General features: G+C 35.8%; 4 protein-coding genes across 9 annotated transcripts in view; 2 read left to right on the top strand and 2 right to left on the bottom strand.

The window, feature by feature from the left end:
• The window catches only part of LOC116848431, a 230,144-nt gene that overhangs the window by 46,530 nt on the left and 159,772 nt on the right, over positions 1-23,842 (top strand). The window lies entirely within an intron of this gene.
• Positions 1-23,842, top strand: part of LOC116848424 — a 34,365-nt gene that overhangs the window by 8,988 nt on the left and 1,535 nt on the right. The window contains exons 1-3 of one of the 5 annotated variants that reach the window (XM_032824508.1): positions 22,268-22,432; positions 22,782-22,869; positions 22,987-23,829. In XM_032824508.1, the coding sequence (XP_032680399.1) occupies positions 22,416-22,432; positions 22,782-22,869; positions 22,987-23,829 (948 nt within the window). In that variant the 5' untranslated portion in view covers positions 22,268-22,415. The other 4 variants (XM_032824507.1, XM_032824506.1, XM_032824509.1 and 1 more) reach the window with 4 other exon arrangements.
• Positions 5,096-15,257, bottom strand: LOC116848430 (putative defense protein 3). Its single transcript, XM_032824519.1, has 4 exons — positions 15,135-15,257; positions 12,822-13,054; positions 8,857-9,064; positions 5,096-5,395 (listed from the first exon to the last, which is right to left on the bottom strand). Exons 2-4 carry the CDS (start codon positions 13,036-13,038, stop codon positions 5,332-5,334), a joined length of 489 nt encoding a protein of 162 aa, XP_032680410.1. The 5' UTR covers positions 13,039-13,054; positions 15,135-15,257; the 3' UTR covers positions 5,096-5,331.
• Positions 17,799-22,148, bottom strand: LOC116848427 (palmitoyltransferase ZDHHC6). 2 transcript variants are annotated; one of them, XM_032824514.1, is made up of 7 exons: positions 21,994-22,148; positions 21,066-21,247; positions 20,792-20,876; positions 19,669-19,943; positions 19,384-19,596; positions 19,027-19,214; positions 17,799-18,940 (listed from the first exon to the last, which is right to left on the bottom strand). In XM_032824514.1, the coding sequence occupies exons 1-7, from the start codon at positions 22,109-22,111 to the stop codon at positions 18,796-18,798; spliced, it is 1,206 nt and encodes a 401-aa protein (XP_032680405.1). In that variant the 5' UTR covers positions 22,112-22,148; the 3' UTR covers positions 17,799-18,795. The 2 variants fall into 2 exon arrangements, with proteins under 2 accessions (XP_032680405.1, XP_032680406.1); XM_032824515.1 differs by having other exon boundaries at positions 21,990-22,131.

Below are 23,842 nucleotides of genomic sequence, written 5' to 3'. Positions count from 1 at the left end.
CTTTGTCATTTTCTTATTAGTCGTGTCATCTTTAGAATGTAATGAACAAAGGAGTAGGGGAGAGTGGGGTACAATGGGGATATTTTTTTTCTAGGTGTCTTAAAAAAATAAAAAAATTAACAAAGAGAGATAAAGAAACAATTTTTATTTTAACATGAAATGTAATCATTTATCTTCCATAAAAAAACTGAAGTAAAGAAACTGAATGTATGATAATAAAATAAAAACTCTTTTTTTACAAAAAACAAAAAATTTTAATGCTGACTCAGCATTAGAGGAGGTGCTCTATGTGATTGCCATTTACTCTCATGCATGTTTCAGCCCTACGTCTTAGAGAATCACGCACTCTTTCAAATCACGCATTCTAACTTCATTTCTCTCTCCTGATATTTACGTTTAGTTCGCAATAGATACTACAAGTCAAACGACATTGCGTAGGCCTTAACGAATGTGAGCAGCCCTAGTATACAGTGTCGGAATATTTCATTCTATTTGTAGAATTTCTTTTGTTAATAATTTTTTAACAAACAACGAACGACGGCTGAAACTTCTTGAATGTCACTTAGAAGGATGTCCTTGATAATATATATCAAGATGGAGATCATTGGAATGTGCTCCGTTATAGTCGATAATTACCATTAATTTTACTGATGGTTGTTGCAAAATGGTAAAGGAATTTTCTATTCAGTTTGATCTAATCTACATGTACACTTATGGAATATACATGGGATACTTTGCATCAGACACCCTGCACATAAAACGCAATAATCGTAAATTTGAGTATATTAGTTTTAACCTTATAATCGTCGCGCTACTTTTCGAACACGAGTTGACGCATGGAATCTTGAGAGATCTTAATATAAAAAATTATTTTATATCTTTATGTTGAGAACTTAAATATTTTCTTTGTTTAATTAGGTTTTTGGGTTCATGTAAAATATAAGAAAAAACTATTTTGGATATAATATTTTCTTAAAAATCCCATGCAACAACAGTAGGGTTAAATAAGAAAGAGCACTAATTTTTTTCTGTGCACATACCAATATCTATCGAACGCATCAAGTCCGAGGAATATCATCGACTGTGCCTGACGTATAGTAATTGCACGATAGCGTATTCGCGACCTGTCGCCTCTCACAATAATTACTCGGTAGTCGTTAATCGTTAATCGTTCGAGCAAAGGACCAAGAATTGTCGGCTTGACGCGCCATTCGACATCTGTGTCAACAGAGTCGATACCCATCGTGGGGAATAAAACGCCCGGCGGAGGACCAATCCCTTCGATCCGACGGAGCCGGCGAGTGCCAAGAGCAAGAAAAAAGGAGTTTTAGACTTGTCGGGTACCGCGGGTACCGGTGGTGGCCCACTTTTACCCGGCAAGCCAGTCTTATGTAACGCTCGCGCGCGCTCCTCGATCCTTCTGCTCACGTAAAAGCGTGCTGAGCTCCGTTAATGGGAGCCGGTGAGGAAATGCCGGAACCCTCGGCGAGATGCGGCGAGATGTGGCGACCTGTCGAGAGGCCCCGCTCGCTTGTCCTCTTTGCCGACGTGGCGTCCAGCGGCGATGTTCCTCGGGAGCACTTACGGAGTCGGAGCGAAATTACACCCGGGTTAGGCGAATTCGTAATTCGCTACACGCGCGCACACACACGAACACACGAACGTCGGGTTTTTCGATGAGAAGATTTAACGTTGTGGATTGTTTCCCTAATAAATTTGTGTGAAGAAGGAAGATAATATCTCAGTAATACTCCAAACAAATATCTAAAATACATCTCAGAGATATTCTGAAATTGTCTGAAACAAGTAGGATATCTTTAATCAGATGACTTAATGTTGTGCATTGTTTTCCTAATAAATTTGTGTGAAAAAGAAAGATAATATCTCAGAAATATTTCAAACGAATGTCTAAAATACATCTCAGAGATATTTTAAAATTGTCTGAAACAAATAGGATATCTTTCATCAGATGACTTAATGTTGTGCATTGTTTTCCTAATAAATTTATGTGAAAAAGGAAGATAATATCTCAGAAATATTTCAAACGAATGTCTAAAATACATCTCAGAGATATTTTAAAATTGTCTGAAACAAATAGGATATCTTTCATCAGATGACTTAATGTTGTGCATTGTTTTCCTAATAAATTTGTGTGAAAAAGGAAGATAATATCTCAGAAATATTCTAAACGAATGTCTAAAATACATCTCAGAGATATTCAGAAATTGTCTGAAACAAGTAGGATATCTTTCATCAGATGACTTAATGTTGTGCATTGTTTTCCTAATAAATTTGTGTGAAAAAGGAAGATAATATCTCAGAAATATTCTAAACGAATGTCTAAAATACATCTCAGAGATATTCAGAAATTGTCTGAAACAAGTAGGATATCTTTCATCAGATGACTTAATGTTGTGCATTGTTTTCCTAATAAATTTGTGTGAAAAAGGAAGATAATATCTCAGAAATATTTCAAACGAATGTCTAAAATACATCTCAGAGGCATCTTAAAATTGTCTGAAACAAGTAGGATATCTTTCAGATGTCTTTAAAGTCCGTATTGATAGTTATCACCTGAGACTTGTCTCATATGAGATTCTCGGATTTTTATGCAGAGTTAGAGAGAGAGAGATCCAAGATCTTCAATTGAATTATATGATACATGTGATATTTATATCTATAATCGTGATTTAGTTGAAAGATTCTCACCTAATTCTAAATTTAAATCTGAATATCTCTCTTGAGTGTCTCACAAGTTTCAAATAACGATTATGGACCTTAGATATTTACTGCAATGAACATTTACATTTACTGAATTACAGAATTTACTTTTCGTGATATGGAAGATAATTCCTTCGTTCTTCGACTAAGTTCGAAGTCGTAAATTGTTTCGCTAATAATTAGTAAAAAGGAAAATAATTAAAAGGAAAGATAAAAAGGAAGATCTCCATAATTCCTCTCCATATATTCCTTGCGGAAGGGAAAAAACCCCCTCGCATTCTTCGACGAGTTTGAACGTTGCGAATTGTTTTGCCAATAATTAGAAGAAACAGAGATAATATCGGTTGATATATTATACTTCTCGCGGTACGGAAATTTCAACGAAGCGATTCCAGAGTTGCAAGCTGAAATGCGAAGGCCACACGAAAACGTCTAGCATCTGCTTTCTTTTATTGACATTATGCTATGCGTGAGTTTTGCCAAGCGACTCGAGCATGCAATCACGTTCTTCTAAAGGCATTTCGTGGTGAAACGAGTTCTTCTAGGACGCCGCGGAAATCATAATTCGCGTTCGATCGATTGCTCGATCGTTGCGCAAGTGCGCCTGACGGGTCGGGAATCTCTTTCACTTGGGATTTCTTATACTGTTATTTTTTCACACCGGAGAACAAATAAACCGGTTACAAGAGAAAAAGTACGCTGATAAATGCTACGGTTTTCTCTGAGAGAGAAGTCCTAGCAGAAATTTCATGCGGTTTTCGAACGACTATCGGACAGTTGTGTCAACTTCTATTTAGTAGCTATTAAGATAGGAAAACTACTCGGGATCAAGACGCGACGCTTTTGTCGTAGTTACTGCATATGACAGATGCGCAAAATTTGAAGCTATTACCGAACGAAAACGGGACAAAAGCTATTCAATTGATTAATAATCAAATTTGCTAGTCAGGTTTGCCATTTCATTTTTATACACTCTTTTTAATTGAGAAATTTTAATGCTAATGAAAGTCATAGTCAAGTAGGAAATTTTTTATATATATTCTCGTGTTTTTTCATTTTTTTACGTATTATCTTTTACAGTCATTAAATAACATATCCTTTTAGCGGTAATTATACTGTTTCATCAGGTTCTGAGTCTGAGCTATCGTGACAATTTTCACTTGTATCGTTGCTATCAGAATAGTTTGATATGTTCTCGTTACAATGAATTTCTATATCATTTACATATATTTTGTTTGTTTTTTGCTCACTTTTGCATCAAACTTGGACTGTCATCTCTATCACAGAGTATCTCTTAAATAGGGTGCTATACTTACTGAAAATTTTACCGATAAAATACTGACTTTCTTCTGCAAAGTTTACGTCCTATTAGTTGAACAAAAAATTATAAATTCTTTTACACATTTAAAGTATATATAAAAATAAATTGGAGCATTGCTTAATATGTGATGAAAAACTTTGGAATTAACATTTCGAGCTGTCAGTTGACATAAATATTTACCTGATACAAAAGTCCTGTAGTTTGTGCATATTAAACGCGTGTTTGTTCCGTCCAGGGAAATTTTACGTTGCTGTATCCTTACAACTGAATTTAAAACTGAGAAATATACGGGAAGTTTGCAGAAGAAATTTCTACATATGTATGGTTGTTTTCCGCCAAGTGTGCTAAAACAAAGCAGCACATATTTATGTAAGACCTACATATACAAGAAATACGAAAAGCATAGAGTACTCGTGTTAGTGACAGTCGTATCGACGTTATCGACATTTTTTGGAATTCGTCGTGCTCTTTGGCATCCCCTTAGGGAATGCCATTCCTTTAATATTGTTCGATGTCATATTTCCTGCTATTTCCGTTTTCTTACTCTATACTTTTCTATGCATCTATTCATTGTTCACGCAATACCCTTATAGAAATATCATACTAAGAATCATTGATAATTACTTATTATCCAGTATTTTTAATACTGAAAATAAGTAATTATCAATGATTCTTAGTATGATATTTCTATAAGGGTATTAAGCTCTTTTTTTAACGCTCTTTTAATAATACGTTTTAAATCTTTTCACGATAGACATTATAATACGTGCACATTATAAAACTGAATTAATATTGCTCATAGTATGTCTCGGGAAGAATCAGTTGTACAATAAACTGCTTCAGGCAGGGATTCTATCAAGTTCTTTTTTCAGTTCCTACGCAATATTTTTGTAACTAATGAAAATACATTAATAATGGACAATAGCTAAAAGGATATTTACGCAAACTGCATGCATTTCTACCGGGGAGAGTTTGATAGCAACAAGAGGGGTGTTAATAATAACGATCAACAACAACGGGTAAACGAGATAGGCATATATGTGCGTGTGCGTGTGTTCTTGACAATTTTTTTATTATCACTGGGAAAACATTCAGTGCACCGCATTTTTGCGACACGGTGCACCGTACAAAAATACAGAATCTATACAGGATGAAACATTGCACAACGGGTTATATATCGAGATGCACGACGGGGGATTTTAGTATCTCGGTATAAACGTGGAAAACCTATCCTTTGGCGAAAGCACTTCGTCGACGTCTGAGACGGCTGATAGTACGGTGACGAATTATTATTGCGCTGCCTGTGAGGTCAGATCAGCCCAGAACGTCGCGTAGTCTTTTAATATACTGCCACTGAAATAAGAATGAAACATCGCTGTAATGACTTGTTTGATATGTTCATTTCATTTCGCGTTTCAAACGACACTTTGAATCAATATATGCTCGATTACACACACAGAGAAAAAGAATTTTGAGATTTTTGTTGCGAGTATATCTGACGTATTTTTGACATGTTAATCTTCAAGTAAGATCATAGCGTTAGACGAAAATTCATTACTCGCAAGAATATATTTGATATGACTCAACGAAGATAAATCTGTGTTTTTATTATTTAAAAATAATTTTCATTTAATGGAAAGCATATCGGACTGAGAATATGCAAATATTTTTTTGAATGTCGGAAAAAGATTTCATCAAAATAATTATATTTGTACTTCTTATGAAACTTGCAATATTAAAATGAAATTATATTCAATATAATACTATTGAAATTTGAGATTATAAAATTCTTTTAATAAAATTATATATCATTGCTCATATATGAAACAATTATTATTAACTTGAGTATGTTAGTTTTAAGAGAATAGGGGAACCTGTGAGGTATGATACATATTTAAAAATATTATATTCTCAGTTCGATATTTTGTGCTTTCTATTAATGAAAATTATTTTTGCAAAATAAGAATACAGGTTTTTTCTTCGTTGAATCATACAAGATATAAACATATGAGCACTCGCGCTCGGGGGAAATACACCGCAATATTACTCGCTACTATAAAGATCGCGTTAGGATTAGGATTCGCGTGCGAATTATTAAGTTCCACTAAGAATTTTGTAACTGGGTTTTCCGTTCAAAATAGTGTTCCATGAGGATTAAGCCGCGTTATTGTGCGCGTTACATGTGCAATGTTGATGATAATTCGAAGGTAACCTAATCCTAATTAGAGCGAGCTCGGGGATTGCTTTTCCAAAGAAACCTAAATTTAAAAATGTTGAAGAAACTTTACAATTTTCTATTTAAAAAACTACTTTTTCTCTTATAAAGATTTACGGAGGACATTCGGAAATAATTGTTCAATGTTTATTTTCTTGTGAATAACTAATTTTCGTTTAACGCTATGTAATCTCATTTGAAGACAAATAATTTTAACATGTCAAAAATAAAGATATTTTCTAAACGAGATATTTTTCTCTTCCATGCACGTATATTTAGTCTGCTTGAATTTTAACGACGAATTCTTTGACGAATTTCGAGAGTCCACTTCTGTAGGAAACATAAAATCTCTCTTAAAAGGTAAAACGAACAGAAACTTAATCGAGTAATAGAATCTCATTTTATAATTGTACCTGGGAAATCCGATACGATAAATGTTCTATTTTTATTGCAAATTATGCATTAAATTATACATTAAATTATTTCCATTGAAAATAATTAATATCATGAAATTGCGTTATAAAGGGGAAATTGACGTGAAGTTCATCAAATAATTCCTAAATGAGGGAGAGCGGCGGCAGCTGAGTCACCATATCAACCCGACGTTGATGAAAAATTATTAAAAAAGAGAGAAAAGCCCTCATCTCACGCGTGGACACGCGCAGCGTGGCTAAGACACGTCGAAGCTATTTATAATAGTGAACAAATTATGCTCCCTGCTTGTTCTCGAGTCTTTTTCGTAGCTCAAGGCGTTCTGAACGAACGCTCACGGTCAAACTTTCTAACGCAAAACCGCGACAGGAAATTCGAGTTATTAGCGAGTCTCGCGCGCGTACACGCGCGATTACGGGGCGACGGAGTGTGATAAAGACAATTATTTCCAGCGGCCGATGTCGTACAATTAGTCCTGCTGCGTCATCGCAAGCCGACCGCGAGTTATTGCGTGTCCATCATATCCGCGACTCGTTCTACCGTTATTAAATTTAACTACTCGCTAGGAAGCGCCACGAAACATGCGCGCGTCCGCATGAGCACTCGCGCTCGGGGGAAATACTCCGCAATATTCATTACTCGCGACTATAAAGGTCGCGTTAGGATTAGATCGCGTGCAAATCATTAAGTTCCACTAAGAATTTTTTAACTGGGTTTTCCGTTCAAAACAGTGTTCCATGAGCTTGTTAGAATTAAACGTGTTATTGTACGCGTTAGATGTGCAATGTTGATAATAATTCGAAGGTAGCCTAATTCTAATTAGAGCGAGTTCGGGGATTGCTTTTTCAAAGAAAACTGAATTTAAAAATGTTAAGGAAACTTTATAATTTTCTATTTAAAAAAACTGCTTTTTCCCTTATAGGGATTTACGGAGACCATTCGGAAATAATTGTTCAATGTTCATTTGCCCATACCTTAGTTAGACGAACCGAAATATTTTCAATATGTACACAGTCTTGTTTTGAAAATATCTTTACTTTGGACATGTTAATCTTCAAATAAGATTACATAACGTCAAATGAGAGAAGATTTACTTGAATCAATATACTTTATATTCAATTCAACAAATAATTGTCTAAATTCAAAACAATAAAATTCTTCTAATTAAATTACATATTGTTATTTATATATGAAACAATGATTGCTAATTTGAGTATATCAATTTAAAATAGAGTAGAAGAAAAAATATGAGGCATAACACACATTGAAAAACATCATATTTTCAATCTAATATTTTGTGCCTTCTATTAATGAAAATTATTTTTTAATAATAAGAACACAGATTTTTTTCGTCTAACGCTATGTAATTTTATTTGAAGATTGATATGTGAAAAATATACATTCCAAACAAGAATATTCTTTTTCTCTGTGTATATCAATTCTCGATTATCTATTAGTGATTCGTGAAAAATCGTGATATTCTATTTTACAATGATTTCTTAAAAACAATACGCAATAAGAAAAGAGATATTTAAAAGATAAGAAATATTTATTCGATGGGTATTAACAACATATTTTATTTGTATTAATAATATATTTATATTAATATATTTGTATATTTGTATATTAATATATTTGTATTAATAATATATTTATATAGAGAAAAATTTCTTTCAAATGAGGAAATATATATTTTCCTAAAACCGCTGTTTTTCATCAAAGCAATTGTTTATTTAATTCTCATTTATTCCATTTATTCTGTTTTTACTTTATTTGAAGAAAATAATTTTTTATTTGAGCAAATATATTATCATATAGTACCCATTGAATAAACACTTTTTTATTTTCCAGATATTCTATCTCTCAGTGTAAAAATTGCCACGCGGAATTATATCACAGAGTTCTTATACAACCGTTTCTCAATCGTAAAATGCATCTACATCTAGGATATAACACCGCGTACATAACTGAAGTCACATTCTATCTCGCGAAACGGACAGAGAGAAAAGAGGACGAGTTAATTAGAGAACAATTACGTGGGAAAAAACAGCCTTGCCGATGATTGCGACACGTTTCACCGTGCCTACGGAGCGTCGCCATGAGATTCACGCGCGCGCATCTATTGTGAAGCTTTTTTGCCATTGCACGACGAGAATTGCACACTCACGTGAAATAAACGCTGCCTTGTGCATTCGGGGGCGCGTTCCAGATGAAGGTTGCCTGCTCCTTGTCGTGCGGGTCCGCGTGCGTAACCGCGCTGCACTCAGGGTGAGTGTTCGTGTTCGGGGTTTGCGCCCAGGAGCCGATCCATTTGTTCGTCTCGGTATCGCGTGCCTGCAGGAAAAATCCTTTGAACGGGGCGCCTCCGATGGTGACTGGAAAATAGACGAGCCGAATTTCAATAGAGGAGGGTGGAGGCACGTTATATCCGTTCGGATAAAATTCGACGCGCCCTTTATCGCCCGTGTGCGTCTGGGTGTTCGCGATGAAATAGCGCTTGTTGTCGTGACACACAACGTGAATTTTACGTGTTTAAGGCAATTGCGCGCGCGAATCTGTCGATATCGGTGTACTAAAATGATTTCATATCAAGGAAGAACGGCAGCAACAGTTGTAAACGGCGGCGGTGGCTCATTTGTCAGAATTTTCAGGCGAAATGATATGGATAAAAATGAATGGAATACAAAATATTTCATATCGTGATACAAATCTGCGCCGAATATACGAATGCAGAACTGTCGGCTTTTTATTTATTTTTTGGTTGGGATTACATCGTTGAACTCGTTACCGAAATCTGACGGAGAAAATAGTGCAATAAAAATTGCAACAAAATTCCGTAATCTTGGATTATACAGAAATTATGATCGAAATTATTATTTTCTCTTGTAAAAAAATGTTTTGTATGTTTGACTTTTTACTACAAAATTATTATAATTAAAGTAAATGTTCTAATGATCGAATTAATAAGAAAGCACCATTAGTTTTATATTTTTGCTAATAAATAATTAATGTGACATTAGTATAAAAAAAAAACGTTTACGCAAAACTTTGATTTGTCAGTGACCGAGGAATAATAGCAAATAAGATAATCAATAAATATCAATTGTAGTTTTAATGAGAAAAAATTGAACTGAAAAACAAATTATGTCCTAATTACCTAATAATACAGACTCAATGCTTGAATACATATTAAATGATATTGCAAATTGGCGATAAAAAATATCTTTTAACAAAGTTTCGGAATCTCTCTTTTTTTTAGAAATATTAAATACAAATATATTATTAATGTGTGTTACAATAATTGTGGCATTGTTCAATTTGGAACATTACTTGCATGTTCTTTATGTGTGCTCTGTTGTTCAGTATATATAAATATAAAATCATCAAATTAACTATTTCTATATAGTAATGTTTATACTATGATATCATTACAGACCAACTTTACGGAAAATATTATGAAATGTAACATAATCTTAACATAATTTTTGCTACAATCTTTTCTCCCTGTATATTCAGATTTTATCCTGTTTTTGTGTCATTGAATTGCCTATCATCCTATGCATTAAAACAATAACAAGCGGCGTTGCGTTACATGTTGGGAAAAACTCTCTCCAAGGTACAATCAGCGTGTTCCTCACTGATGTTGTGCCTATAACTGGTAGTTTCATTATAAATGTAGTTCTATTATAAATGTAGCACTGCAATCAGTAAAATCTCGCTGAAAGAATCAGTCGATAATAGCGACTACTGTTTCTATTATTGATGCAGTTTGCAAATACAGACAGTGTCATTGCATGCAAATTGTATGGAAATCGGTTCCATCGCCAAAAATACAGAAAGTTGGATCTGTATACGTATAACGAGTAGTGTGCAGATTTTGCAGTAAAAAACTTTCTTTCACCGGTCAAAATCAGTGAAAAATAAGATAAAGTAGTAAAGTGGGAGAAAATCAGTGAATATTCACTGATTATTGGTAAAATGTTGATTTTTCCTTTATTGATTCAATCAAAAACATTTCTAATTCACTTCAAGAGAGTGCAATACACGTAAATAAGAAACTGCGATACAACCGGCGAGAATTTGATCTTCGGAACGCATAGATGGTATTACTAAATGTGGAATAATAATTATATTTCTGCATCAAATTTTTCGAGAAATTTGTACTGTTTCAATGCAGACACGTACACACACATACATACACCCGCACGCACGCATCCTTATATCTCGATCGATACCACACATTTCGACGTACCCTGCATCAAAGAAGGCTGCCTTTATCTAGTACTTGCCTCAAGTCGCAGCGACATACTTGAATCTTATAGACCGCGACCAAGTTCGACAAGGCGTGCCTTATTGAGCTTTATAAAAGCTTTCGTAGACTCGAAGCCGCGCAGAGACTTGTCCCGCATCTATTAATATCGATATCCAATTGACAAGCAACGAAACAGACACCATAGTAAAATAGAATTCATTAAGCGTCTGACTGAGATTCGGCTGGAACGAATCTCCGCGTATCTCCGCGTATTGTAGCGATATAACGAGCTAAGTTCATCGCTATTTTGCAGTCTATGTTAACCGGGTTCCTTTCCTCACTGCGTTTCCTCTGTTCCTTCCCTTTTGTCTTTGCAGAAGCGCGCACGCAGCGCGAGCTATACTTGTCCTGCTTCCAACTTCTTCTGAAAGCCGTGAGAAAACGAGTTTAGAGAAGTTCTCTGGAAAAGTTGTCTAGGAAAGATTCTTTCTTCGAATTTAATTTCCGCCGGAAAAGAACCGTAGTTCTCTCTGTCGGCGGTCGGTGCACTTGCATACCTCAGCGAGCGGGCGAGTTTTCTGCGAGCTTCGCGTTTGCATAAATATGTAACTTCGGGCTCGACCGACCACGGTCTCGATCTTTCACGCGGCACGAGACGGAGCTAAGCTCTCTTCGCGGATAAATGACATTCGTGTTTCAATCACACCCTTGCTAAGCTACTCCCTTTCACGCTCGCAAGACACGCAAGCGCGCGCGCGCATCCCCTTGTCCTCCTAATTTGCTATTGTTCCACGATTTCGCCGTGCCGATTCGAGTTAACAGAATGCATCATTGTCGATGTTCGGCGCATTTCACGGTTGCGATGCTGATTGATTCGATTGTGCTGCGTCGGACAAAACGCAAGCTTCTTTGACGGAAACTCGACAAACTGGCTCGTGACGCGCACATGCGATGCAAACTCGCCGCTCGTGCGACATGATTTCTCTCTGCTGTTGGATATCATCATAGGGTATCATCAGTATTCCGTGATATCCAGATATAATCCTTATCCCTCTGCGCAGTGATTCAATTATAGTAAAAATGAGATGCATAGAAATTGATTATTTGTAGATATTCATTTCAAAAGTTTCAACAGTAATATAAAAGTATACAGACACTATAATCTTAATTATAATATGTTCTCTCAAACTCTATATTTCTTTCTTTATAGTATTCGTAAAAAATAAAAGCAAAAGCTTATTAATTTACTACGTGTAAGTATAAATTACAACACAACAAATTAATATTGCCAATTTCTCATTGAATAAAAGCGTGTTTTGTTTCGAAAGATTATATTATTGTTTGTCGTATTATTGCATGAAATAATTCGTTATATCGATATGATTTATAAAGAAAAGTTTTTGTATATAAAATACACTTTGATAAAAAAATTACTGTGATATAAAGACCAGAGCTGCGTTCGGGGAGACGCTATTTGGCGCTAAAAGCGTGTTCTGTCTAAAAGCTTATTCAACTTTCAGTAAGTAACAAGGACAGAACACGCTTTTAGCGCCAAATAATGTCTCCCCGAACGCAGCTCAGGTATCTAGTAAAATATGTTGTGGATCTTCGTGAATTCGATTGTTTCTTACGAAAAAGCCCTTCTCCACTAAAGGACTGAATTCACAAAGATCTTGCAACAGATGCGCTTTGCAGTTGCAAAGCAAGAAAAGCTGTTTTGCAACTGTTGTAAAATTCGATTTGTGTATGCAATTTGATTGGTGTATGCTCTTAGAGATTACGATTAAGAGTACGTAGACTTCCGAATTTTACAATTGCAAAACAGCCTTCTCTGTTGAACGCAGCTAATGAATACGGTTTCTGTTACGCATTGGACTTACCTGTGATCTGAGAGCCCGGTCCGTATTGCGCCGACGAGGCCACAATCTTGTAAGGGCTCGTGTTCAAGGGCTGCGACCGCGCTTCGCCGTGGTAGGGTTGATTAGGCCGTGGCTTTACGCAAGCATCCACCGGCGCACCGTCCGGAAATCCGAGGACGGGGATCGAAGAAAATACGACAAGCGTGAACAAAATCACGATGTGTTTGACGAGACGCATCTTTCTCGCTTCACTTCTTCCATTTCGATGTCCAACGCGGAAATACGTGTGACAAAATTTAAGAGAAATAGTAATCGAGAGTAGAGACACATACTCTTAATAATTATAGGACATGTGCATTGTGAAGCACAAAGGTCCGTATTAAAGCAATGTCAAAATGGATGACAAACACCAAAAATGTCGATCATGTAAAAGGTGATTAACTCGTCACGATTATACTACTTCTTTTTATGTGTTTTATATATATGTAAATCTGATATAAATGTGTATTGCTTTGTTTCAGTATTAACGGAAAATGCAACTATGCATATATAGATATATATATAGATATATATATATATAGATATAACTATGCATATATATATATTTTTTTGCAAACTTTTCGTGCATTTTTAAGTTTCTAAATTCAGTTGTAAAGGTACAGCAATATTCTTTACAATTTTCCTGAGCAAACACATATGTTGAAAACTTTTATATTAAGTAAATATTTACTCTAATTGGCAATCCGAGATATCGATTTTTAAATTTTTGGTCGTCTTCGTCACGTACTGAGTACTACGCTCTGATTGATTTCTGTACGTATTTTTATCGTGTAAAAGAACTTGTAATTTTGTGCAATCAATACGACGTAAATTTTGCAGAAAGAAATCAGTACTTGTGTAGTTGATAGTTTTCAAGTATGGCATCTCTTTCTTAATAGTCGTTACGTGAAATTTACCTTAGAAAATATTTGGGCTTCAATCTAGAGTTAAATGTGAGTTTTTCAGCTGAATCGCGAATACAAATTTAATATCACATGTAACATGTTGTCATATGATTTAAACAGAAGACTCAAATCTAACTTGAACTTCAGATCCGAATATCTCAGGCGGGACAAGTTCTAATTAACGATTATTGGTACAAGTCAAAGTATCGACATGTTAAAGTTCGCTTAATCAAAAAATACGCGCATTGATTAACATTTATCGTAAAAATCGATGTTATTTGTAACTTTTCTCGTTTGTTCCGATTTTTATCCTACGGTACACTCATGCTTATTCATAAACGTCTGTCTACTGGAAAATTGATAAGTTTTATAATTTGCGTGTATTTTTGTGTTCCAACTTCTCTCGGGCTGCATAAACGCAGCGCGTCCTCGTATCAGGTCTCTGACAAAGTTTAAATTACTCACTCCTCGGTATAGTTCAATTAATAACTAACTACACCACTTTTCATATCAAGTAAAGTTTCGGGAGGTACGAATAAATGCGAATTTTGACAAAAGTGTTTATACGACGCGCATATTTGCCGAGAAACATCGATAATTCGAGCTTTGCTTGCAACATTCCTCTTTTTATTTACGTTTATATCGATATTCATCATTCGTTTTCTCCGTTATTTCAATATTCTAAAAACATCGGTTATAATATAACGATAAATATCTACGATACGGAAATCTCACTGTTAACGAAATTTAAATCCTTGGCTGACCGACAAGATTTATACATGAATAATTCGACAGAACGAAGCTTGCCGTGCACAAACTCAATTTCTAGATTCAGAGAAATTTACAAGTTAATTTGTCTCAAGACGCTACTTGAGGCAAACTTAATTAACATTTAACTGATTACTAAAAAGAATTTAATTATGACACGCTTTTGTCAAGTCACGTGAATGTAATAACGCGAAAAGATTAATCATTTTCCACAAAAAATAATCACTTTTACACACACTGAGAAGAAAAATCTTGAAAATTTATTTATATAAATATATAAAGTTACTCACAAGAATAAACTTATTATTATATAAAAATATAAAGGATATAAAGGATATAAAGTTTATTCACAAGAATAAACTTATTAACTTTCTTATTTTATTATTAATTTTTTATTATTATTATATTATTTTACAATTAATAATTAATATCTTATTAATGTCTGAATAATGTCTAATTAATGTCTTATTAATAATAGTGAAATTAATATTTTATTATTATTAATTTTATTGTAAGTTCATAGAAAAAAGCTTTATATTCCACAAATAAATTTTCAAGATTTTTTCTCAGGGCACCAATGATCGATCGAATTTCTTACGATAACAAGATAACACAAACTTACTTAGGACAGTACGTTATTACACGGGAATCAAGGCAGTGATTCGCGCAAGAATAAAAAGGTGCTCACGACAGAGCCGCACGTCAGAAACTGCAGTATCCGATTCGTTGCCGGTAAGCCAAATGTTGGCGGAATCCCACCTTAGAATCTCATAGCTGTACTCAATACGCTTTTGCTAATTGAACACTTTCACTCGATCTTGCAACCGGTTCTCGCCTAGTTCTTTTAAAAGGATGCATAGCTTTATGCAAGATACGAGTTTTATGTAAGAAAAATGCAATCGAGCGCTAGTATTTTTTAACAATAATTGAGAATCCATTCGACATCATCACAAATCGATACGAGAATGCTTGCACGAAACAGCTCGCCTTACAGACCGTGAAACAACGCACGGATTTTGCTGTTAATTTAGCACCGAACTAATCGCGATGAAATTTTATTACGTTTACGTCATATGGCAACGGATCGATTCGCAGAAATGTTGTTTTAAAACAACGCGCTACGCTCCACTGACGCTTGGAAATCGTGATAAAGACCGCATTCGTCAGAAATGGTGCATTCTCGAGTATTTACGTATCTTACGTTATACCATCACTAGCCTCGTACTGCACATGACAGGCTTGACGTTCGTATGTTGTCAAACGAAATACTCGTTATTTGTCTGCTGTCAATGATAGAAGAAGGAAAATTTCCGCCGATGTTTTGCACATTATTCCCGACATTCCGTCGCGCTCCCCTGCGAAATTCAAAATATGCCCTTTCTGCGAGAGAATCTAAGGACATTAAACTAAAATATTCAGCGGGCTTGCATGTAAAACGCTAACGTAATTTCCACTATCGTAATTACGACAAGCGATTAAAATAATAGGGATGCTACTACAGAGGAGCATGTCTGCGAATATCTCGGGAAAGTATCGACGATGTATCAAACTCTTGCATCGTAACAGCTGGTGCTTTTATGTCGTAAGACACATTCGTTCCGTAGCGTAATCTTTGACATTTCATACAGCACTTATCGATTTATCAGACGACAAGCGCTCGCAACAAATGGAACTATTGCATTTCGCATTCGATTACGTATTTCGCAGACCTAACACGCTCCTTTCACCACCGATTATTAAATACTGTACGTATGCGGTAACGCGAATAAATCTCAGTTTGCGTAATATGCGGGCCCGTAACATTGACCTTTATGTAATACTTTCTTTTTGTTGTCTCTCACATGGGGATCTGTCAATTATATTACACTATAATATATTACGCTCACTCTCAGGCGTAGAAACTAGTTTCTGCACAAGCTTTTCTCCGTATTACATCAATGTTAAATTTTTACTATAGCTTAATTTATCAGTCGATAAGACCATTTTAATAAGATAAACTTGTTCAGAACCTGTTTTATATCTCTATTGAGTAAATATCGATTGATTATAAGTTTATTTTACGATACAACTGTATAATTAACATTTGCCTTAGAATATTGGATACATAACAGGATTTCGTTTCATTTCACAATTTAATTTATTTTCATTTGATTTGTATAATCTTTCACGTGTTTAACTTTTAGTTAGTTTTTCTTACTTAACTCTACTTGGGGCCGATTTTTCTGTAGTAGATTGAACTTAAATTTAAGTTTGAACTCGGTGTTTGAACAAAATGTGTTTAAGTAGGATTGAAACTTTAACTCTTTATGAAAATGTTTTTGATAATATTACTCTCACAAGCAACATCGACTTCTCATGAGCTACATGCAAAAATGATAAATGTAAGACGCATTTATTGTTGCTTTGAAGCAACATCTGGTTACTTGTTCTGTTCGTCTTAGTAGTTTCGATTTTTGCTACTAAATGATAAAAATCGTTGAAAATGTTTTTAAAATGAATATTTTTAAAACAATATAACTGCACTCAGAAGACATTATTTATTTCATTTAAATATCCAAAAAATGTTTTCCTTAAATTTTTTTGGACCTGCTAAATAAAGGTTTAATCTAAGCTCAAACTCCATTGAAAAATCGGCCTTTATAATCTTGATTTATTTATTCTTTTAATTGAAGATCAAAGATCGTCTTGAAACACCAAAACAATTCTGTCAATTTCGCCGTTCTGTTACTTTGTTTAATGTCAGATGACTGAGTATCGTATATTGAAATTTCCTATCTCGCATGCTCGAGACCTAAAATAAAATTGATTGTTCTAATTTTACCGGTATGTTGAAAAGTTTCTAGACATCTTTGGTCTCGTTTTCTGAGGGTATTACCGGAGGAGACGACGGCGCTAAACGCTCATGCCGAAGCGATTCCGTTGCATGTTAACCCTTCGAACGAACTCGCATAATGCAGAAGCGTGCGCGAGTTACATATTCGTACATACACGCTCTGACACGTATACATGCACGGTGAGTTCACTCAGTCAATGTGACTTTTCACACCGTATTATTGATTTTCCTTTTCAGGCCGTCGGCTGTACACACTAGAAATATTTCTTTCAGATTATCGTGCATCCCGTAAGAAAGGGAAAAAAAAATACATTTGCACATACTCGTCTCTCATGAAATGATATGTAGCACAGATGTTTCACATGTCCTTTCAATTGTTCAAAGTTTCCATGATATCATCGAAAGATACAATTTTCATAACGTTTTATTGTTACGAGGAAAACGAATATGAGATCGTCATTAGTAATTTATTCTCACTCAGGATTCTATTTATTACGGAACAATATTTGATCCTGTCAATGGCCCGTCTTATGAAGGGAATCGGATATAGATCAGGTACTAGCTTTGGATCATAAGATGGATCAAGAACATTCTTCGGAAAATATTTAAGCATTTTAAGAACCAGTCTTTCCGTAACTAATATTCAGGATCTAGTTGTGGATTATTTACATTACTTCTAAATGGCACATATAAAATTAAAATATATATCTTAAGAAATGTAAAACAGTAATCAATCCTAAATTCATCTTTATAGTATTTATCATGATTAATTGTACACTTAGTTGCGAGACGGTTTGAATACTTTTCTTTTTATAAAATTAGGAACGCGTAAAATGGTCATGGTTGTCAGTGCGGCAATCCATTTGATAGGAGCCGAAGTGACGACATATGAGGCCTCTGACGTCACAGCTGCAACGGACTTATGACTGACTGTTTCTTCTCCATCAGAAGAAATGTATCCAAACCTTTTTGCAAACGAGTGTACCCGTTGAGTATTATGCACTCACGCTCGCATGTTCTTATAAGGGAAAATATCCATGTTGATTCTTATGATGATCCACAACTAACTTCCTTATCCTATGCACATCTTCCATCAGGTCAATAAATATATACATAATTGTCACGGATACATATGTACATGATTATCGCGCATAACGAAATTATTATGCTAAAAGCGGGCTATCGAAGTCTTCTTGTGAAAAAAAATTGATATACTGTATAAGAGGATATTGACGCAGGAGATCTACCCGAAACCAAACTTGCGATTTCAAGTAAATGTAGTCAACTTGAACACATAAATGCAATTCTTACATATTACAATAAATTGTAATGTTCATTGCATTCCCTGTCGGGTACCATAAAAATATGGAAAATTATTACAAACGATATCACGAATCCTCAGACGCATACACATAAATATTATACATATATATCACATGTATTTCAAAATTTAATCATCTTTGGATAAGTTATCTGTGCCGTATATATTGTTTTCTATTATTTCGATTGCGCAAGGTTGCGGCAACCATCCTCTTATACGTTTCATTCCTGTGTCTCCTCCTCCCTTCTGCTCTTTTTCTCCAAATAGCCAATATCTGCAAGAAATTGTAGTATTTTTCAAGAATTTATCAAAGATATGAGTGTGATATCATAGATAAAATTGAAATAATGCAAGAATTACCTCTTCCAACGCGTTATAACTACCATATCTCCTACGTCTAACTTAATTCGCGGCTCATCGGTACAAGGTGGATGGAAGAATACACCAAAACCGTGTGTAATTGGAAACCTTGATCCTGATGCAGGTTTTATAATTCTATATCTGCGCGCTCTTTTCCGTTTGTCTAATTTTTGTGCGAGTTGTTCCCTCTAAAAAACAGCAATAAATATATTGCATAAGTATTTAATAGTTCTTAAACAGTAATTGAACACAAACTACAATATTTACAGGAATTTTAATTCCTCATCTCTTATTCAATTAATAATTATTACAGCAAATTATTATTTTCATGATGAAATTATATATACATATATATACCGTTAATGTGTATTGATCACAACCATCGATGATGGGCCACGTAATACCATCGCCAACGGGAGTGCAGTCCCATGTAAGAACTTGTCTTATATTGAAGCGCCATCCTTTCGAATACGGATGCATGTATTTAGTATCTTTATCATCCTGCCGGTACCGTGCTTTCTCCAAAATCCAATCTTCTATCTCTGTTCGGTTTCTCACAATGGCCAACATCTGCATAATTTATAGAATACATTAAAATCGCAAATAAGAAAGTTAAAAAGATATATACGTGCGATCGTTTACCTGTAAATACAGTAGCATTCCTACTGCAAATACTACACCAATCGATAAGCCGATACTAAATACTACTAATATTAACATGTAAACCGATGGCGGTGGAAATGGCAGCGGTTTCAAAGATAGCACCGTTTCCAGCCAGCAGATTAATATGACAGTAGAGACGCAGCAACCACCGACTGCACTCGCTAAAAATGCCGTGAAGTGACCGTGGTTGTAATGTCCGACACACGTATTTATCCATGGACAGTGATGGTCCATTTTCATAACGCAACGACCACCTAAGACATATAACATTGTTTTCTTATATATACAGAATATCCCGGATCACCTTCACAATCTCTCGTGAGGACGTAGAGCGGGTTGAGATGAACACAAAAGTCCCATACCGTTTTGCGATATTTGCAATAATAGTCGAAATATTAATTAAAGAAAATTGGTGAATGATCACGCGCGATACGGTAGATGAGCTGCAGTGGCACCGTCTGCCGCTGTATATTTATACATTAAGTCAAACTGAACAAAAAAGTCCTCTACCATTTTGCAAATGACCATATAGATTTTTAGATATTTAGAAAATTAAAGAAAATTGTTACATGATTGTGTATCATAATGTACAAATTTTCTTTAATTAATATCTAAAAATCTATATGGTCATTTGCAAAATGGTAGAGGACTTTTTTGTTCAGTTTGACTTAATGTATAAGTATACGACAGTAGACGGCGCCACTGCAGCTCTTCTACCATATCGCGCGTGATCATTCAATCTTCTTTAATCAATATTTCCAATCTTCTTTAATTAATATCTAAAAATCTATATGGTCATTTGCAAAATGGTAGAGGACTTTTTTGTTCAGTTTGACTTAATGTATAAGTATACGACAGTAGACGGCGCCACTGCAGCTCTTCTACCATATCGCGCGTGATCATTCAATCTTCTTTAATCAATATTTCCAATCTTCTTTAATTAATATTTCGACTGCGAATATCGCAAAACGGTATAGGACTTTTGTATTCATCTCAATCCGCTCTACGTCCTCACGAGAGATTGTGAAGGTGATCCGGGACACCCTGTATATGTATATAAAAAAAATATATACAAGTATATATTATATATTTAATCCCTTACATTTTCTACAATGATGTGATCTTGGTGCTTTATATCCTTGGCAGACAGTACAATACTGCAGATATTGAGTATCGGTAGCTTTTTCCTAAAAGCATGTTAGCATATTAGTGAAAGTAGCAAGGAGAGAATACATAGATTCATTGGACAGATTTACAAAGATTCATTTCAGATATAATTATGTATTATTTAGATGAAGCATGACATATCCCACATGATTCATTTCCTGAATTTTTCTGAATTTACTATTTACAAAAAATAATGTAGGATATATTACTGGCATCCATTTTAATGTGAGGTATCCAGGGCCTTCAAAAATAGCACTGATGAAGTGAAACAAGGTAGATCCACTTAGGCAAAAAAATAACAGGAAACTAGCTGCAGCTGGAATACTTTCTTGTGGCGACCACCACTGTCTACTACAGTGTATTGTCATTAACGTGATTATTTTGATTATTCCTGCAACAAAAATGAGTGCATTGAAGAAAAAGAAGAGAAAACAGATGATAATGTAGAGTGAATTGCAAAATAACTTAGATACAATGAAGTTAGGAGTTCATCAAATTGTCAAAATTTAATCATTATTTGACATGTTTGCCCAGTAATTATATAATTAGTTACTATTAACTATTATATTAGTATTGTTAATAATCATTATTTAGTGATTATATGATTAGTTACTATTATATTAGTATTAATAATCATTGTTTAGTGATCTTTATTATATTATTATTGCACAAGTCTGTCGCGGTAATGACTCTCAATTTTAACAGTTTGGTTGGTCGTCAACCTGATTGTGTATGCAGGCCGTTTTGCAGCCTATTGTCTAATAAGTGGGTCCCGCATAATGAATCACGTCGCGACGATTCATATTTCGCGGGTGGACGACGGTCGATGGCGCTAAAGAAAATGGGCGCGGTTGAGTGTTCTCTAATCGTCTAACTCGCATGATGCGCTCGCAAACAATAACATCCAAGTTACAGCTCAAAGTTCACGATCTCACGCGCGGGTGATGTCGCGAGAACAATGAGAATTCCAGAGAGAGAAAAAGAGACGCGTCGTTCAAATGTTGTGCCGATCAATTCGAACATGGCCAGCCGACGATGCACACGATGTCGGTCGCGCGATTCCGTCGATCTCTCACGATTGTTGATCAACGACGACGACGACGACGAGTCGGTAATAGATACCTGTCACCTACCTACCCAGAGCTGAAAGCGGTCCCCAATGACATATCCTCTTGAGCGGGCCAACGCACATACCGTCACCATAGAGCGGCCGACAGGCCCCCGTGCTTTGGTGAACTTGCGGCTCGATGTCCATGCGATCGTCGAAGCCGGGGCTCCGTTTCGGCGGCGGCCGCTGGTTCTCGGGCAAGCGGGTCCTTGTGGCCGCTAGTCGAGGCGCGCGTCTTCGTTGTTGTCACGGTGGCGCATCTCCCGCCTCGCGAATCGCCGGAGCAGCCGTAAGTTGGTAGTAGTGTCGTACACATTCTCGCGTGAATTCGCGCAATAGCTAGGAACCACCGGCTCGCGCTGCGGAAATAGAAGAGGTTAGGATCAGGTTAGGTCAGGTTAGATCGGGCATTCCCGCTTTCACGTCGAGGTACGCATGAGCCGCGGTATGGATGGCGACCTTTCCGAGGTATTTCCGAATTGAATTTGCTTCTCCGCATCTGTTCATCTCGGGATTCGGGTAGCTTCGCGTAATGATAAAAAATAGCGATAAAAAAAGACGAACAAGCGGACTTCTGCATTACTCCGTAGCCTGTACGATTGTTTCGTTAAGTTTCGAACGAAATTAACGGAATCGTCGTATTTGTTACGCGTTGTCACGCAACCGTCGTGTCGTGTCTACGCAAGGACTCGTAACGACGAGTTTGTCATGCATATCACGTCACAGCTATTAACTTAATCCGTCATACCTAACACACATAACAGCACACATGTAGACGACGCATCTCATGATCACTCTACACGTTTACACATGTTAGACAGTTTGCACCGAGGCCACGTTCGTACCTCACAACATACATGGAACGTACATACCACGACGAACTTGTCAAACTCAATCTAGCCAAGGTGGCCATTAACACTCACTATGGAACACAATACAGAATAAAACTAAGTTCAAACATTATTAGAATTTTATAGTCGCGTTTGGCCCATTTATAAGACAAGTTGTACATTGTTTTGCAGATTAATGACCCAAAACCAGTGATCACTAAGCCAATTGGACCTCATCGTCGAAAACCCATAAGACAAGAAGATTCTGAGGCAAACAGTTGTTTGACATATGGTCCAGAGGAATTATCCATGTCAGGTGTGCCCCGACAGAGACGAAAGTCAGACCATACATATAAAAATGGTGCATCATCTGATAACACCTCTGATGATGACAAACAGATGACAAATAATATTGATGAGGAGTTAGAGGAGGAAAGATTGCTCAATCATTCAGTCCCAAAATCTCCAAATCATTCTAGGACAACTTCCCCAGAAAGATTAGAAAATAGTAAAAAGAATAAATCTTTGGAGAATTCTTGGAAAAAGTTATCAACAGAGAAAAGAGAGAAAAAAAAAAAATTACAGTTGTCTAGCATTGAACAAAATCCAAATAGCTTTCTCTCTTGGAACATTGTTATTGTATTAGCACTTGTTGTATTCGTTTTACATTTAGTTTTAAGTGGAAAATTTGATAGTACAAGAGAAAACCAAACAGAACCCACTACAAATAATAGAAACTCATTTAAGCTCATTCAGGACATCAAGAGCAAATTTTATAGTCAAGATTCGCATATCTGGGATGAAATCTCGTCTGGGATAAACGAAGTGAAAATGAGAACTCCCAAGGTACCCTCGATCATTCTATTGTTCGCAAATGAAACGCACACAATGGACTGTTTGGCCTTGGCATTGGCGCATTTGAGCAGCGATGCTTTAGGTGGTGACAGTCCTTTGAATTTAAATCCAAAAGATTTCGGGACTGATCCTGGTGAGATTATTCATTATCTGAAAGGTGTTTCTGCAAAGAAGGCTGTGGTCAGTATGTATG

The sequence above is a fragment of the Odontomachus brunneus genome, unplaced genomic scaffold (assembly GCF_010583005.1).
Source record: "Odontomachus brunneus isolate Ranch 3 - 2012 unplaced genomic scaffold, Obru_v1 Obru_scaffold_095, whole genome shotgun sequence".
Lineage (NCBI taxonomy): Eukaryota > Metazoa > Arthropoda > Insecta > Hymenoptera > Formicidae > Odontomachus > Odontomachus brunneus.
This window is presented reverse-complemented; position numbering and strand designations above follow the sequence as displayed.